The 17,214-nt window shown below is 46.5% G+C and overlaps 5 protein-coding genes and 1 pseudogene across 9 annotated transcripts; 1 reads left to right on the forward strand and 5 right to left on the reverse strand.

Moving 5' to 3' along the window:
- Positions 1-23: 23 nt before the first annotated feature.
- Positions 24-2,636, forward strand: LOC138124721 (protein FAM161A). The gene is made up of 5 exons (XM_069039872.1): positions 24-1,291; positions 1,349-1,585; positions 1,632-1,905; positions 1,957-2,331; positions 2,382-2,636. Exons 1-5 carry the CDS (start codon positions 336-338, stop codon positions 2,634-2,636), a joined length of 2,097 nt encoding a protein of 698 aa, XP_068895973.1. The 5' UTR covers positions 24-335.
- Positions 2,637-2,644: 8 nt separating this feature from the next.
- Positions 2,645-4,374, reverse strand: LOC138124724 (phenoloxidase-activating factor 1-like). Of its 4 annotated transcripts, XM_069039881.1 has the most exons (6): positions 4,188-4,374; positions 4,097-4,124; positions 3,566-3,856; positions 3,413-3,518; positions 3,164-3,357; positions 2,645-3,117 (listed from the first exon to the last, which is right to left on the reverse strand). In XM_069039881.1, exons 2-6 carry the CDS (start codon positions 4,098-4,100, stop codon positions 2,690-2,692), a joined length of 1,023 nt encoding a protein of 340 aa, XP_068895982.1. In that variant the 5' UTR covers positions 4,101-4,124; positions 4,188-4,374; the 3' UTR covers positions 2,645-2,689. The 4 variants fall into 4 exon arrangements, with proteins under 4 accessions (XP_068895982.1, XP_068895981.1, XP_068895983.1 ...); XM_069039880.1 differs by having other exon boundaries at positions 4,097-4,373; XM_069039882.1 differs by lacking the exon at positions 4,097-4,124 and having other exon boundaries at positions 4,188-4,368.
- A 1,106-nt stretch (positions 4,375-5,480) lies between these two features.
- On the reverse strand, positions 5,481-7,258 carry LOC138124726 (phenoloxidase-activating factor 3-like; annotated as a pseudogene).
- A 1,030-nt stretch (positions 7,259-8,288) lies between these two features.
- Positions 8,289-9,768, reverse strand: LOC138123737 (phenoloxidase-activating factor 3-like). Its single transcript, XM_069038528.1, has 5 exons — positions 9,601-9,768; positions 9,178-9,549; positions 9,035-9,128; positions 8,790-8,986; positions 8,289-8,744 (listed from the first exon to the last, which is right to left on the reverse strand). The coding sequence occupies exons 1-5, from the start codon at positions 9,644-9,646 to the stop codon at positions 8,323-8,325; spliced, it is 1,131 nt and encodes a 376-aa protein (XP_068894629.1). The 5' UTR covers positions 9,647-9,768; the 3' UTR covers positions 8,289-8,322.
- Positions 9,769-10,575: 807 nt separating this feature from the next.
- Positions 10,576-12,522, reverse strand: LOC138124130 (serine protease grass-like). The gene is made up of 5 exons (XM_069039075.1): positions 12,115-12,522; positions 11,508-11,897; positions 11,365-11,458; positions 11,116-11,315; positions 10,576-11,070 (listed from the first exon to the last, which is right to left on the reverse strand). The coding sequence occupies exons 1-5, from the start codon at positions 12,161-12,163 to the stop codon at positions 10,658-10,660; spliced, it is 1,146 nt and encodes a 381-aa protein (XP_068895176.1). The 5' UTR covers positions 12,164-12,522; the 3' UTR covers positions 10,576-10,657.
- A 930-nt stretch (positions 12,523-13,452) lies between these two features.
- LOC138122701 (melanization protease 1-like) lies at positions 13,453-17,017 on the reverse strand. Of its 2 annotated transcripts, XM_069036977.1 has the most exons (5): positions 16,770-17,017; positions 14,479-14,868; positions 14,338-14,431; positions 14,095-14,288; positions 13,453-14,037 (listed from the first exon to the last, which is right to left on the reverse strand). In XM_069036977.1, the coding sequence occupies exons 1-5, from the start codon at positions 16,837-16,839 to the stop codon at positions 13,625-13,627; spliced, it is 1,161 nt and encodes a 386-aa protein (XP_068893078.1). In that variant the 5' UTR covers positions 16,840-17,017; the 3' UTR covers positions 13,453-13,624. The 2 variants fall into 2 exon arrangements, with proteins under 2 accessions (XP_068893078.1, XP_068893077.1); XM_069036976.1 differs by having other exon boundaries at positions 13,453-14,288; positions 16,770-16,938.
- Between the last annotated feature and the right edge of the window lie 197 nt (positions 17,018-17,214).

The following is a 17,214-nucleotide window of genomic DNA, read 5'->3' on the forward strand; positions in this document are numbered from 1 at the left end:
CCCTAGATTATGACAGCTGCGACAAGTCAGTATCCCAACAAGACTAAAATTCAAATTGAAATTCTAGGTCACAGCCTTTTAATCCTTATCACATCCTTATTATCCTTGAAACAGTCTGTCCGCAACTTCTGAATAGCCACATCTAATGTTTAGCGCATTTTACGCAACATATTTTGTCATGTGTCTTTTTGTAGAACTTGTATTTTGTACTATTTGAGGGTTAAATAAAGAATGAAAATATCGATTGGAGTTGAATTTTAATGGGTGCAATCGATACCTTGTTACCATAGGAATAAACAGGGCGACCCCCCATTTAAATGATTATTTAAAGTGCGATGTCCGACCACGGTAGTTCCGTGTTTAACAATTCTTGCGTAAAGTTGCCCAGGAACCCCAAAAGTGACCATCCCTTAGCTGTGTACGAGCAAAAGTACTTGAATCAGTTACAGAACGAAGTTACCAAATTAAATTTAGAGTCTCCCGATGAGACAGCGATGAAACCGAAATCGTCGAAAGAGAAAGACACCGTCAAGTCTTTTATCGAGTTTTTTGACAGCATTCCCGAATACGACGACGTAAACCATTTATCTAACAGAGAATTCTACAAAAAGATCGAGTATTTGAAGGAGAAGCAAAAGTCCTACAACGACTACGTCCGATATGAGAGCAAGTTCGACGAGAAGAATCCCGAGTGGCTGGAAGAGTACAAAGACTACGCGAAAAAGAAGATTACAGACGAGAAGAAGAAGAAATCTGCGATTAAACCGTTCTGTGTGACTCCGATTCTGAGCAAGAGTCCGAAGTTTGGCAAAACTGGCGAGGACGTCGAGTCTGTCACTTTTTCAGACAAGGATTTGTCGCTGAAGCCGCCTTCGAGGAGGTCGGTGCGGATCGAAACTCCCAGCGACAAACTGACCCCAGACGGTACTCCTTCCGAGCTCTTCAGAAGGCCCAAATCTCGACTACCTTCGGCGAGTTCCAAAGGACAAGACGACTGGGATAATTTCAGCATCGACGACTACAAACTGGACCTGGAGGCGCAGTCTCCTCTCCAGTCGAAGAGCGCCCCCAGCAGTCCCACCAAGAGCAAACCGAGTGTAGGGTGGAAGGACAACGGAATCACGATCCCAAAACCGTTCGAGATGACTGTCAGAGACGAAGAAAACAAGATCGTCGAGGAACTGCTGGTGAAGCCGAAAGAAGACAAACCGGAAATGTTCAAGGCGCATTCTATTCCCATAGAGTCGCAGATTCCGCTCTTCGACAAGATCATGGCGGACCAGGAGAGAAAGTAAGTTGATCAAGTTGCGTGTCATCATGTGAGAATGAGAGAGTCTTTGGTTGCAAGAAATCGAATAGTGCGGGAGCGCAGCAAGGCCCTGCTCCAGGCCCAAATGCGTCCTTTTTCTTTCACCAGACGCGACGAGGAGCTCCAGAATTTGACCAAAGGACTGTCCAAATCGTCCCCGAGTCTTTTCCTCGACGACCCGCCCATCAAAATCAAGAAGTTCAAAGCCAAACCCATACCCAAGAACCTCTTCAGCAACTACATCTACAAGAAGATGCACGAAGACGAGTTTTACAGGTTGACAATCTAGATTTGTTTGAGGTGTGTTGAATGGATTTTGCAGAGCGCTCCAGAAGAAGATCAGAGCTGAAGAGATGCTCCGCGCGGCGTCTTTACCTCCGTCGATGGCTAAAAGGGAGAGAACCTGCAGGAAGTACGATGTTTGTCCGCGTTCTTATCGCGACGTCGCCGACAAACCGAAAAAGACCAAAAACACGTACAAATTCAATCCAGATTGTTACGAAAAGGAGTTGGAGGAGTTGAAGAACGAGTTCTTGGGGATCAGTCCAAAACCGTCGCACAGTAGATCGAAGAGTAGAAGAAGCGAGAAGAAACAGGTGAGATTTGGACGCGGTGAGGTTTGAGTGAGTGTTGGGGTGTCGTTTCAGCACAAGAACTGCAGGAATATGTCGGCGAGCAGCTCCAACAGCAGAACTGCTTCGTCTTTGGAGTTGCAGTCCATCAACAGGTCTAATTTGGCGGCAGTTTTGCGGATACAGTCCGCGCGGAAGCGTCTGGAGACGGAGATGTCCAGAAGACTTGAAGAGATCAAGTTGAAGGAGGAAGCTCGTTGGAGGGAGAAGTTGATGAGGAAGAAACCGGTGTGGCAGACTTTGGCGTACAGTCACGAAGAGGATCTCGCCATGAGGCTGCAGCTGCGCCGCGACGAAGAGAAGCTGAGAAGTGAAGAGCACAAGCTGAGGATGCAGTTGATGCTGGGAAGGGTCAACCAACAACCCACACTTTTCGAACGCCAGTCTCAAGTGGTTCTTGTTGTTTTGGTGTTGGAGACAATTGAAGAGTTTTGTTTCAGGTGAAGTACCCCAAGACTAAAGACGAGCTGTTGGACAAGTTGTACACGGAGTACAAGTCTAGGAGGGACACCAAGAGGAGCATCAGCGATCTGTCAGACTTGCACTCTTTGGAGGTGAAAGACGCCGCGATTCAAGCTCTCCTGGAGGAAGAGTTGAAGCAAGAGACCGACTCGATGAACTCCAAGGAGAGCATCCAGGAGGAGAAGGAGAAGTGCGAGAGCCTGAGTAGCGAAGAGAACGACGGGTCTAATTAAAACAAATGTTACCCAACACAGTTATAATAAAGCAAAACAGTATTCAGTCTTGTTTAAGAGATGCTTTCCTCGATCCACTGCAAGTACTTGTCCACTCTGGTGTAGACCGTGGGGAGGTTGGGGTCCCCGCAGGTCAGAGTCGAGGCGAAAGACACGATTCCGATCTGGAAGTAGCGCAGCTCGCCCCCCACGTCCACGGTCGCGTTGACCAAAGGGCCGCCGCTGTCGCCCTTGCAGGCGTCTTCTTTGGACGCCCCGTTCGCGCACAGCTGCGTCCTCTGGATCGGGCGGACGTCGGGGGGCACGCTCTTGAGGCACGCGGTGTGGTTCCACACCGTCACCACCGCGTACTGGAGGCTAGTGGAGCCGCCCAGGTTGGCGGCGTTCGTCTTCCCCCAGCCGCTCACCGTCAGCTTCTGCTTGGCCAAGTCCCTGCGCTCGAGGTCCCGCTCGAACGGCAGACAAATGGGCTTGACGTAATCTGCAACGGCGGCGTCAGTGGCGGCGACTCGCGCAAACCTACCCACCTGAAAATCCAATCTTCCGCCTGACTTTGACCAAAGCGATGTCGTTCTGGAGGTTCTCGTTGTTGTAGAGCGGGTGGGTGGTCACGTGTTGGATCAAGAAGTCGGCGTGGGGCTCAGCGCACGTCTCGAAAGCGTCGACCTTGAAGCAGTCCCTCTCGGACAAGAGGTCGTGCTCGCCCAGTCGCACCAACACTCTAAAACCCCCCAATCATTTTGCGTCTCGTCGCCGTCGAGCGGGGCATTACCTACAGTTCTAGTCTTCGGTCGAGGCTGATGCAGTGGGCGGCGGTCATGACGTAGCTGTCGGTGATGATGCTGCCCCCGCACAGGAACTGCGTGTAGTCGATCCCCCTTTCTGCAATTTGTGCACTAGACCGGCGCCACACTCGTCGCGCTACTCACGTCTGTAGCCCAGCAGCGCCATCCACGGGAACTGCCCCAAGTCGGCTTTCTTCCCGCCGCTGACCTTGTCCGCGGTCATCACCAAGCCGCACTTCACCGGGAACAGCGACGTCTTCCTGTTCTCGAGCGTCGTGCCGTTGGGGTAGGACCCCGAGGGACAGCAAACCATGTTGAGGCCGCTGTGGCAGGGGTAGACGAAGGCCTCGGCGTCGCGGACCGCGCACCGCCGCAAAGGCACGCACTGGTGCTTCTTGGGGCATCTTACGGGGATCTCGTCCGACGAGGCGTGCGCTGAAAAATCCGACCAAGACCAATCAAAATCGCCGCTCACGGTTGTGCAATTACTCTCATTTTTTATCGCTGGCGAAGGACGTGCCGAACTGGTACAAGAGTTCGGGAAAATTTGCAGCGATGACTTTCATTATTTGCCCAACTTCCTGTCGGGCACGTCGCAGCTTTTTGTCGCCTGTTTCGGTCGAGATTCTCTACTCTCTCTACTCCACAAGACAGTCTTACAACGAAAATACTCACTCATTAAGGCGGAGATGACGACGGCGAACTGTCCCAGCCGTACAAGAGCCATTTAAACGATTATCACAACAACAACACAAACAAGACTTACCTTAAGCAATCTTTCGGCTTGAGTCACGCTTGCGCACACCAAAACAGCCGCTTCCAAGAAGTAATCTCCATGCAACGATTTGCATAAGCGCTCATCTTCCGTCTTTTTGCGTTTTGCACGATCTGCGTGTCTTTGATTTTTGCTGAGGTCACCAACATCACGCTATAGGTCAAGGCGACGATTGGATGTACTCTGGGTTGCTTGATTTTTTCAACGCTGGAGACGTCTGACCTTGACCCTGGTGCCCTGTGAACTGTTCAGATACTTTTTGCTTGCGAGGGGAATTTCCTCCTCTTGACATTTATGCCTAAAGCGGTGACCCCCGAAGCGAACCTTGGGGGACTCACCCTAGTGTACGAGTTTCTTTTTGCTTCCTCAATTACAACGGAGTCAACAATAATAGTTAAAGTCCATTCAAAAATCAAAAAACCACCAACGTCGCATTTTCCTCGATAATTACTATCGGAAACGCTGTCTAGTGTAAAATTTGGTGAGACTTGTAATTTTGAGGTTAAATGTTTATTAAGTGTCTTGATTTTCTGGGCATGTTTAAGTAAAAATAATAAGAATCAATAAATAAATGAAACGTGCTGCTAATAAAACAATATGAACGAAATTCAAAGCCATTGAATTTTATTTTGAATCAAATAAATGTCATCATTTATAGTTACCAACATAGTATGAAAAAATATCTACCTAGGGTTTTTTAAACTTTACCAACCTAAAGCAACAGGTGGTGGTTTTTTGATTGTTGAATGGACTTTTTTTAATTTATGCAACGAGTTTTTGTGTAAATTGGGCTTTTCTAATTGCCCGAGGGACAAGATTAAAACACGAGCGTAGCGTGGGTTTTAAGGCCTCGAGGCAAACGAGTTGCATACAAAATTTTATTGTTTGAAACGACGTCCCTGAAGCTTCCAAATCTTTTAAAATGGTTTCGCATTTGCTTTTGACAGTTTTGACAAATTTTAGAAGACCTGTCAGAAATGTGACGTTCAATGTGTTGTCTAGGGTAACGGTTCGTTATCTGCTCATTTTGCTTTAGGGCAGTTAAGAAGCAGTTTACAAAGGAGAAAAATGAGAATTTATGACAGTTGAAAACAATATAGTGGGCCGTATGATTTCCCTTTCATTAAAGTTAAAGAACGTCGTTAAATTGTTTTGTCTCTGTCTAACATAGTGCTTGGCATATACTCTCACTTTGTCTAATCAATTATTTAGCTAATGAAAGGCTTAACGAATGGGAAATCATACGCCCCATTGTTATTAATGGTTGGGTGTAAAAAAAGCGACTACCGAGGGACTTTTATTTCAAGCTGAAGAGTCAGGGGACAATGTGTCCAACACCCAGTCCATGTAGGCGGCGACTCTAGTGTAGACCCCCGGAATGAGTTCTTCTCCGCACCTTGTGGGCCCGAAAGAGACTATGCCCTGTTGGACCCGTCGGACCTCCCCAAACAGAAGCGCCAAAGCGTGCAGAGGTCCTCCACCGTTTCCTCCACAAAAGTCGCTGCTCCTTTTGCCGCCAGCACAGATTTGGTTGTCATTGAGGGTTATAGGCGTGGGTAGATTCTTGTAGATGACTTTGCACTCCTCGAGAGGGACTATCGGAAGTTCCACTTGCAACAAGTCTGGACTGGGTCTCCCAGTTTCCGTGTACCCCCATCCCGTCACCACCACTTTCTTGTTGGTGAAGATAAAGTCTCTGGTCTGGGCCAGTGGCAAACAGATTGGTCGGCTGTTTTCTGAAAACTGTCTTTAGACCAAAACTAACAAAATGGTGGCGGTACCTAAAGACAGGTTAATGGGGGAGACTCTGATGACCGCGATGTCGTTGGTGTGCAACGTCGGGTCGAACCCGGGGTGGAACGTCACCTTCTCTATCGTCAAATCTTGAAAAGGTGGGGCACAGACTTCTTCGCCGCCCTCCTCCTCGCAGTCGGTGGTGGTGCGGATGTCGTGTTCGCCGACTCGCACTCCTACACTGCCCCAAACAAGCCTCGCAAGAACTAACTAAATCCAGAGTACTCACAGTTTGTACTGAATGTGGGTGACGCAGTGAGCCGCCGTCAAAACGTGCTTGTCGTTGATGATGGTGCCGCCGCACTCGAACCGCAGCCCCGCTCCTGCCAACCAAAACATCAACAACCAAATTTCGACAAACTCGCAACCCACCAGTTTGATACGACAGGAGGGCCATCCACGGAAACTCAAAAAGCCCAGTTTTGTTATCGTTGACGAGCTTGTCGACGGGTCCAACTGGCCGCAGTTCTTCGGCAGCAAGTTGATGTTTCTGTGGTTGGACACGTCGGGCAACCGCGAGGGCACTTCCAGGTCGTCAAGGACGATGGGTGTCCAACAAATCCAGCATCGGCTTACAGAAACTGACCTTGACGCAGCTTCCAAGATGGCGGTCGGGAGTGATGCAGGAGTGGTTTTTGCTCAACTCTAAAGACACGTAGAACAAGCCCTACAAATTTTACTTCGATTTATTCTTACGTGCGTGAACAGCCAAGAAGTGAAGAAAAAACAAAACACCCAACATCTGGAGGCCGTTGCTGGTTAACTACTGATTCCAAACAGACTGCGCTAATTGTTGCTTAATCGTTTTTGGAGAAAAATATCTCTAATGGCTTTTAAACTGGTTCAAAGCAGTCCATTTTGTTGCGCTTTATTGGCGTAGGCACAGATTTTTTGAGACACGCAAAAAACACAATCTAGGTAGGCGAAAACCAAAAAAAAGTCTCAGTTGAGAGGGGCGAAGGTATAAAACGGGGGAACCAGTGTTCATCGAAGTCTTTTTTTCCATCCTTTTGTATTGATTGCTCGTCAGATCTTGAAGGGGGCTGAAAGGGTGTGGAGACGTCGAGGATCCGAAGAAGCAGAGGACAGGAGAGTCCAGGGACTCCGAACCCAGACGCCGAGGAGCGGATTTGCGAACCATTTACCTACAAACTTTTAGAAGTGAAAACTTCTTTAGGCGCACTACATACATTTAATTACTGGGCATTGAATTAGTTTCATGCATCACGTTCGCAGCTGCAAGCCCGACACGTTCGCGGCAAGCTAAAATCTCGGGAATCGAGTTTAGAGGAGCGAGCGAAAAACAATCAACTATGCGTCACTTGTCAGTTTTAAATTTTCATTGTACCTTGTGTTGTGACTTGACTGACCTCAGTGCAGAGCTGCAGGAGTAACTGTATATGTATACAGGATTTTTCACGAGTGATAATAAGCCTGACGTAATCTAAAATGCAACCCACACTATATTTCCGAAAAAAGCCGGCTACTGTCATTAAAATGTCCGGCTTTTTTTGAAAATATATTATGGGTTGAATTTATTATTCCGTCAAGCTCATTATCACTCGTGAAATACCCTGTATAGTTTTATATAATATAAACGATAAAGACACGACAAATATTGTAAGTTTACAGATGAATGTAGGATTTAATACGTAATTCTCAATTTTTATGGCTTCAACAATTCATCTATTGGAAAAATTTGTGTAGCAAAATGTGAAGAAGAAAATGGACAAATTATCATAATACAGGGTATTTCTTTTGCTATGAAAACTTGTGTTGTGTTCATCGTCAAGAAAATAAAACTTAAACATCCAAACCTAACCTCACAAATTTTGCCAGAATGTAACCTCTAAAAGCGCACGTATTTGCAGTTTCTATTGAAAAATACAGATTTCTGATGTTTATTTAAAAACAGCATTGGATTTAAATAATATTAATTATTTATGCCTTGCTCCTTATTCCTCCAAGTCATCCATAATGATATATTTTTTATAGAATAGGTAGGTAGGCACCTACATATTATTACTTAAAATCAGTAACGAGCATCATAGAAGCTTTCACTTCTGTCGTGCGGTTTCTTTTTGCTTACGGGGGGAATTCTCAAAGAGGAATTTCCTCCTATTGACATTTATGCCTAAAGCGGTGGCCCCGAAGTGAACTTCGTGGGACTCACCCTAATGTAAGACAGCATAATATGTGCCGTTTTTCCCTTATTTTCCTTCCTCAATGACAACATTGACAACGGAGACAGCAATAAGTTATTACTTATTGGTAAGTGTTGGGTGTAAAAAAAAAAGCGACTACCGAGGGACTTTTATTTCAAGCTCAATCATCAGAGGGAGATGTTGTCCAACACCCAGTCCATGTAGGCGGCGACTCGAGTGTAGACCCCCGGAATTGGTTCTTCTCCGCACCTTCTGGGTCCGAAAGAGACTATGCCCTGTTGGATCAGTCGGACTTCCCCAAACAGAAGCCCCACGGCGTGCAGAGGTCCTCCGCTGTCTCCTCCACAAGAATCGCTGATGCCTTTGCCGCCGGCACAGATTTGGTTGTCGTTGAGGGGTATAGGCGGGACTAGGTTCTTGTAAATGACTTTACACTCCTCGAGAGGGACTATCGGGAGTTCCACTTGCAACAAGTCTGGACTGTGTCTCCCAGTTTCCGTGTACCCCCATCCCGTCACCACCACATTCTTGTTGGTGAAGTTGAAGTCTCTGGTCTGGGCCAGTGGCAAACACACTGGTCGGCTGTTCTCTGAAAACTCTCTTTAGACCAAAACAAACGGAATGGAGGCGGTACCTAAAGACAGGTTGATGGGGGAGACTCTGATGACCGCGATGTCGTTGGTGTGGAAGGTCGGGTCGTACTCGGGGTGGAACGTCACCTTCTCTATCGTCAAATCTTGAACTGGCGGGGCGCAGACTTCTTCGCCGTCATCATCCTCCTCGCAGTCGATGGTGGTGCGGATGTCGTGTTCCCCGACTCGCACTCCTACACTGCCTCAAACAAGCCTCGCAAGAACTAACAAAATCCAGAGTACTCACAGTTTGTACTGAATGTGGGTGACGCAGTGAGCCGCCGTCAAAATGTGCTTGTTGTTGATGATGGTGCCGCCGCACTCGAACTGCAGCCCCCCTCCTGCCAACCAAAACGTCAACAACCAAATTTCGACAAACTCTCAACCCACCAATTTCATACGACAGGAGGGCCATCCACGGAAACTCAAAAAGCCCAGTTTTGTTCCCGTGGACGATCTTGTCGACGGTGTCCAAGTAGCCGCAGTTCTTCGGCAGCAAATTGATGTTTCGGTGCTTGGACACGTCGGGCAACCGCGAGGTCACTTCCAGGTCGTCAAGGACGATGGGTGTCGCGGGGCAACAAATTGTCGCCGCGTTTCCGGAGAAGCCGCACTGGTAGGCTTTCAAGCGGGCGCGGATCGCCTCGGTGAGGGGCTGCTTGACCCTGCCCAACAGGTCCACCATAGGCTTGCAGGAGTTGACTTCGACGCAGGTTCCAGGCTGGCGGTCGGGAGTGATGCAGGAGTCGTGCTTGCTCAACTCTAAAGACACACAAAACGAGCCCTACAGATTTTACTTCGATTCATTCTTACGTGCGTGCACAGCCAAGAAGTGAAGAAAAATCAAAACACCCAACATCTGGCGGCCGTTGCTGATTAACTACTAATTCCAAACAGACTGCACTAATTGCTGCTTAATCGTTTTTCGGGAAAAATGTCTCTAATGGCTTTTAAACGTGCTCAAAACAAATCCATTTTGTTGCACTTCATAGGCGTAGGCACATACATATTTTTTGAGAGACGCAAAAAACACTGCCAGGCATGTTCGTGCTTCATGATGGGATGTTCAATTATGAGTAATTATAATTTGGACGTGATTTGTTACATTTTTTATACAGCATTGTTAAATTAATCTACAGCGTGACAATATACAGGGTCATTAATTAATTTTTCACACCGAAGTGTGCTCTGACAATTGTCGCTTGTGATTATGGTGAAATCATACTACTAAATTGATATGCTTACTTGGTTGCCTAAAACAAGGGGTTTCATACAATTTCAAATATAAATAATTCAAACCAAATCACCCCACAACAAAAAAAAAAAAGAACTGAAAATGTCCACCGTTATGCTCCGGAGATTTCTCTTTTTTACTTATTTTCAAAAAGATTAGGTAGCATTATTTGGTTCATTTTATGTAAACAACGTGTAATTTCTTTTTGTGGCTCTTATCATTATGTCATTAAATTGTCGTTGGAACACTAGTTTAGATGATGAAAATGTAGAAAATGTTTACTTCTAAGTGGAATAAGAAATTATCTACACGGGAACCTCTTGAAAAGGATTCCTTTATTGCCTTCACTAAATCAGAACACTGTAATTTGTACTGCAAAATGACAAGGGGGAGATGTCAGATGTCAACTTTGCACACTTTGGTACACAAAAATGGCGAGGCGGCAAATATATTTGCACATGACATATAAATCACAGCCACCTTCAATGTCACCAACGTTTGCAATACCTACGTGTCCCGCTATTTTCCTGTTTTGGACATTTAAATAAAAGTACTTGTTGTGTAATGTTTTTATTTGGGATAAATAAATCGACAAACTAAACGCAAGAATATCTCCGCATGAGAATTTTTTTTTTGTCAAGGCTCTATGTTGTCCAGAACCCAGTCCATGTAAGAGGCCACCCTCGTGTAGACACCTGGCAGGGGCTCGTATCCGCAGTTTCTAGGCCCAAACGAGACAATCCCCTGTTGTACATATCGAATATCCCCGAACAGCCTCCCGGAAACTTGCAGGGGTCCCCCGCTGTCCCCCCCGCAAGAATCGGCGTTGCTCCGACCCCCCGCGCACAACTGGTTGTCAGTCAAAGTGGCGACGTTCCTGTACAGTTGGCTACATTCCTCCAGGGGGACAATGGGGAGCGACACTTTCAACAACTCAGAGCTAGGCCTCCCAGTTTCGGTGATGCCCCATCCGGTGACGTACGCGTTTCTGTTGGTGAGGTTGTAGTTGCGTGCTTCGGCCAATGGGAGACAGATCGGTTTGCTATTTTCTGAAAGATTCTGTCAGTTGTCAACTGTGACAGTTTGTAACGTACCTAGTGCCAAGTTGATTGGAGCGACTCGGACTAGACCGATGTCGTTACTCAACATCTTGGGGTTGAACGAGGGGTGAGTGATGATTCTCTCCACCGACAGGTCCTGGTAAGGTGGGGCGCAAACTTCCTCCCCCCATTGGCCAACCGTCTCGCAGTCAGTGGCAGTTCTGGTGTCATGCTCGCCAACTCTGACTCCCACTCTGTCAAAATCTAGTGAGTTTTCGCCGAATCTCTCTACTCTCTACTTACAGTGTTGTTCTGAAATTTTCCAGACAGTGGGCAGCTGTCAAAATGTACCGTCGGTTGATTATCGTCCCCCCACATTTGAATTGTTGGCCGAATCCTTCAGAAAAAAGTTACTATAGTTTCAAATGTCAGTACTGGAAACTTACTAGTTCTGTATGACAGGAGTGCCATCCACGGAAACTCGAAAAGACTAGTTTTGTTGCCGTTCACAATCTTGTTAGATTCGTCAGCGTTTCCGCAGTTTCTTGGCAGCAACTCGATATTCCTGTGCCTGGAAACGTCGGGAAATCCAGATTCACCACCGAGTGAATTGTCCTGGTCGTTTGCGAACGAGATGGGTCTCGCAGGACAACACACTTGGGGTGTTGGTCCTGCGAATCCGCATCGATACGATTGCAAATACGCTTGAATATCTTGTGGTATGGGTTGAGGGACTCGTTCTAAAGCGTCGAGCATGGGTCTGCAGGAATAAATCGGAAGACAAGTTCCTGAGTCGCGGTCGGGGGTCCTACAGAGGTCATCATCGTTGTTCCACTCTGTAAAGTCATCGATTATACCTTGCACTGTACTGGATAAAATCTTCTTCGCAATAAGGAAGTTCACCGATCGCTATTGACGCAAATCATTTACATATTTATAAATTCCGATCGATTGTTTTAACAAGTTTATGGTGATTTTTACTTTTTATTGGATTTAAACGGAACTTGTCAGGGTTAGCTGAGAGGTGAAGTCGCGATACGGTTTGGTACTTACGAGCGTTGACGACCCAAAAGAGATGCAGAAAAGCAAAGATGCACAACATGGAGAAGCTTTGCACGATACGAGTTTGAAACTGACTGCACTGGTAGCCCTTCTAAGTAGTGTTTAATGCACTTAGATTGCTTAATCGGGATTTGTGGAAGAAGAAAGACTAATGGGTTTTAAAATATCCCACGGTCAAGGTTTAAAGACGTGGACAAGAACATGGGCGTAACACCCGGGCAGCGACGTTATCGGAAGAAAAACACATCTTGGCGAAGAAGTGTATTGAACGAGGAGGAAGCAAGGAAAAAGTTGTCAGTTTTTGGTCACACTTTTTATAAGTCACATGGTTTGCAGAAAATGTGCCCCCACGCACCAAGACAATTACATTGATTTATTGAAAGGATGCTAACACAACTGTAAAAATCTCTGATTTTATATTCAAAATGACAGGTCATTAATTCTGTGGGGATTTACCATGCCAATTCTTTTGTCCCACTTTCTTGTGTGTTGTCATACCGTTATCTCACAAGGCCGTGCATGGGGATTCCTCGATTTAAAGAAAATCCTATTAATAAGTGGAGAATTCAGATAAATGTCAACAGACTGGAATTTATGACTGATTCCACATAATTACCATTTAATGAATCTAGAATGGTTCCGTATTTTTTGCAGGTGATGGTTTTTCACAACAGAAAATGCTTATCAAGATGAGTTATTCATAAGAATTTACAAAAATAGAACTACGTACGCGAAGATGCGATGTACCTAATAATTAATGCAAGAAGCAAGTTTTTTATGTTGTTTCATAAACCAGGTACTCATATTTATTTTTACAAATAATTACAAAATCTCGTCGATGTTGTCAAACATGTTCAAACCGGGAGCTGCGAATGGACATCGGTCCAGTTTGTTTTTAGAAAACCACCCCATTAAAAAATCATTCTGCCTGTGTGTATAGTTGGTTGCATAACTTGAAATTGCTTAATGTGTTCATATTTAGTTCGTAATATTTACTGTAATCAAGAATTCAAGAAGTTTTTCCGTTTTAAACGGTTTTTCCAACATCTATTACACATTTAAAAAAGATTTAATTGTGTTGTAAAAATGTGTCATAAGTTGTCAGATTTGCATGTCAGCCAACCTGATCAACAATTATGTAATTGATAACTGCGTGACCGTTTCCGTAATTGTTTGGCTTCGAAAAACAACTGAATAATTTGTTTATCACAAATTGTTGATACGCTTTACACTTCTATTATTGTGTTTAATTTTTGTGAAACGGTTTGCGTTTGGTGAATTGAGGGTTGAAAGGTTGGCAGGAGAAATAAAAAATGTCAAATACGCAAGTTCGCGAGAAAAGTGCATTTTTTTCGGCATACAAAACAAATAACATAAATAAGCTTAATACAACTTAATATTTATCTAGAAGCAATCTGCGAGTTCACGATGTGTGAGTCCGATTTGTGAGGATCTCGTCGGCAGTCTAATTAGATTAAGTACAGTCTTCAACTCTGCTATTCTACGGCTTCATGTTGTCGAGAATCCAGTCCATGTAGTAGGCCACCCTCGTGTACACCCCCGGGATGCCTTCCTTGCCGCAGTCCCTGGGCCCGAACGAGACCACCCCCTGCTGCACGAGTCGAGTGTCCTCGTTAAGGTAGGCCACGACGTGTAGAGGCCCCCCGCTGTCGCCGGCGCAAGAATCGCTCTTCGTCTTGCCGCCGGCGCACATCTGACGGTGAGTGACGGACGTCAAGTTCTTGTAAATTTCTACGCACTCCTCCTGGGGGACCGCAGGGATTTGCACCTGCAGGAGCTCGATGCTGGAGCGACCCGTCTCGGTGGCGCCCCACCCGGTGACCACGCAGTTTCTGCCGGTGAAGTTGTAGTTCCTGGTCTTGCCCAGAGGGAGACACACTGGCTTGACGTTCTCTGCAACAGAAACGAAGAGGATGCAGTGGTGCCAACGCAAAAGCGTGACGTCGGTACCTTGCGTGAGATCCATGGAGGACACGCGCAGCAGGCCGATGTCGTTGGTGAAGGCTTTGGCGTTGTAGTTCGGGTGGGGGATGATCTCCTCGATGGACAGGTCTTTGAAAGGGGGCGCGCAGATCTGTTCGCCGTCTTTGATCTCGCAGTCGATGCGGGTCTTGATGTTGTGCTCCCCCACTCGCACCCCCAACCTGGAGCGGGACTCGTAGAAACGGGAGGGACACATCGGACAATACTCACAGAGAAAACTTGAGATGACTTATGCAGTGCGCCGCCGTCAGGATGTACCTGTTGTTCAGGATCGAGGCGCCGCATTTGAAATCAGGCCCCCGATCTGTAACAGACGTCGTCAGCTCGAGCGCCTCAATTCCGCCCACTCACTTGTCCTGTAGGAGAGCAGCGCCATCCAGGGAAACTCGAACAGCCCCGTTTTGTTGCCGTTGATGATCCTGTCACCAGTGTCGAGATGGCCGCACTCCTGCGGCAACAAATTGAGATTCCTGTGTTTGGACACGTCGGGGGGCTGAGGCAGCGCCCCGTGCTTCATGGAGGTGACGCCGTCGATCTTGATGGGCGTCTTTGGGCAGCACACTTTGGGGTCGGTGCCGCTGTAGCCGCACTGGTACGACTTGAGCAAGTTGACGATTTTCGGGGGGAGCGGCTGGGGCACCACCTCCAGCACGTCCATCATGGGCTTGCAGGACTGGATCGAGATGCAGGTGCCCACTCCGCGGTCGGGCGTTCTGCAACCGTCGTCTTCTATCGCCCATTCTGGAAAAACAATGCGATCGATGCTGTTGCTTTCGATAAAATCAACTAGAATACAAAGAAGAATGTTTCCCCGGGTGCCAGAGATCTGCCACAGGATGACGTGATAGAAGTGAGTGAGTTCCGTGACCCGACGAACGCGCCTCTGACGTGCGGTAAACGTCATTTTGACATAGAAAGTCGCATAAAAAATGTGAAATATTGCGCATTTCTTGCGGTTAAGGCAAAAGGTGCGTCAGCGATTTTCGACTTTAAATTTACATATTTTAAGACCAAGGAGTGCCGCAACTCGGCGTGTGGCACCACGCGCAGCACGTCAGTGGTACCACTTTCGTGACTACCGAAAATTACACTCTCAAGAGCATCAATTATGACGTACTGGGCAAGATAAAATTCTAATTGGTGCTTGGTAAGAAGTACCAAATGTCATCGATTGTAAAAACTTCATTCGGACTCTTCCAAAATATTTTTTGCTTTTTTGTGAACCTCACACACTAGAGACCAGAAGACTAAGCAATGTTTTCACGTAAAAAAATTTCGCCATGTTACTGTATGGACTTGGAACCATGGAGTTAGAAAGTGCAGAAAAACCTGAACTTCAGATGTAGCTACGATCTTTGTCAGTAGAGTAGAGAGTTGCAAGATGGAGTTGAGAATGGAAGAGGAGTTTGAGGAAAAAGTCAGCTTAAGACGCCCCTGATTCGTTGCTGTTTTGTCACGATTGTGAATTGTGAAAAAATAGTGGACCTAGAAGTGTACTTTGTGGTGCAGCAGAAGTCGAAACAACAGAATTGTCGGACCGTATCGTCTAAAACCTTGACTCTGCAGCCATTTACGTGGAGTGTACAAGTAGAGGGTCGCGAACTGCACCTTGTGGCACACCAGAGACGGGCCAAGTTTTGCCAAACGTTGGAAGAACGGTCGTACTAACAATTCGGATTAATCAAATTTTGTTAATATATGTTGCGTAACTCCAGAGATAACATTGAAATTATCACGGAATATTCGCGTGGTAAACATAATAATTTTTGAAAATTTTGTTTCCTGGTGAGACCGAGCTCCGTCGTGTTGTTGTCCAGATCACCCATTTTCCTGTCGTGCGATGTGCGACCCGCGAAAAGTGTACCACACCGAAAATTATCGTTTAATCAGGTCTCGCACACAAAGCCGGTCCAATTGGACGTTCGGCGCGAGTGCCACAGTTAATTGTGAAAAGAATTGTACAATGGATAGCGTTATTATCACAAACTGGACCAAACGAATGTGTGTTGGAATGCAGAAAAAACATTTTGCAGTTGTTGGCATTGGCAAGTACACCAATTGGTAGAGATTATCGCGGGTTTATCGTGGATTTTTTGCGTTTGTTTTCATCTGCAAGTTGACAACACGTCCAATCGGGAGAATCGAACGGGCGGATGCACAAGTTCAAACATGATTTGTGCCAGATTCGCGATCGTGATTGTTGGTTGGCACACTTGTGCGAAGCGACTCTCACCCGAAACATATGCAAAGCGACTCCATAAAGAGATAAAGAAACAGGTTCTGCGAACTGCAAGTTGTGAAATATCAAATCCTCGCCGACTGGAGAAATGCAACAAAAGTGGATCGTGTCTTGGCGCGTGAACGAATTGTGTCAACTCGGGTCGTAGTTTCGGATTGGGTTGGCCAACCAGAAAAATCTGTTGACCTCTGACCCTCGCGGAGATGTCGAAACGTGTCTCACTTAACGCTGCTCAATTGTCCAGAGTGTATTTAAAAGCAAACGGAACTGGTGGGATTTTCCTTGTTTTTGTGCGAAAGTACCGAGACCGCGACCGAGACGAGTACCGAAGGTGGTTTGCGCAAGGTGTCGATTGGAGAGCGAAAGAAGTGATGAGTGGAGAGGATGCAAGAGGAAGACTTACGCGCCTGGACGACGAGAGCGTGCACCAGCACAAAAACACACAACTCAAAAGCACCGCGATCGGAGGCCATTCTATCCGCACACCACTTGCGTACCGACTGAACCTGCGGCGTCCTTGTAGATCTTTTAAACGATGCTGCCGCTCGACGTCACCGCATATCGTCAGCGAGAACGGGGAGCATCTCATTCAAGAATCGCAACATGCTAATCCCGAATCGCAGAATGGCAAAAATGCGGTGATGCGTGCGGTACTGGCAAGTTACTCAGCGTGGGGGATTCACCACCGGCGGCTAACGAAGATCAAGCAAAATCAAATGAATCACAAGAATAACGACGACGAAAATGTGGCGCCAAAGAATGAAAAATAATTACAATAGTTGACTTAACCTAGCTTTTCGTTTTCCCCTAGATTACAATTTGACAGTGTTGCCAACTGTATTTTGATG

This window comes from Tenebrio molitor, chromosome 2 (assembly GCF_963966145.1).
Source record: "Tenebrio molitor chromosome 2, icTenMoli1.1, whole genome shotgun sequence".
Lineage (NCBI taxonomy): Eukaryota > Metazoa > Arthropoda > Insecta > Coleoptera > Tenebrionidae > Tenebrio > Tenebrio molitor.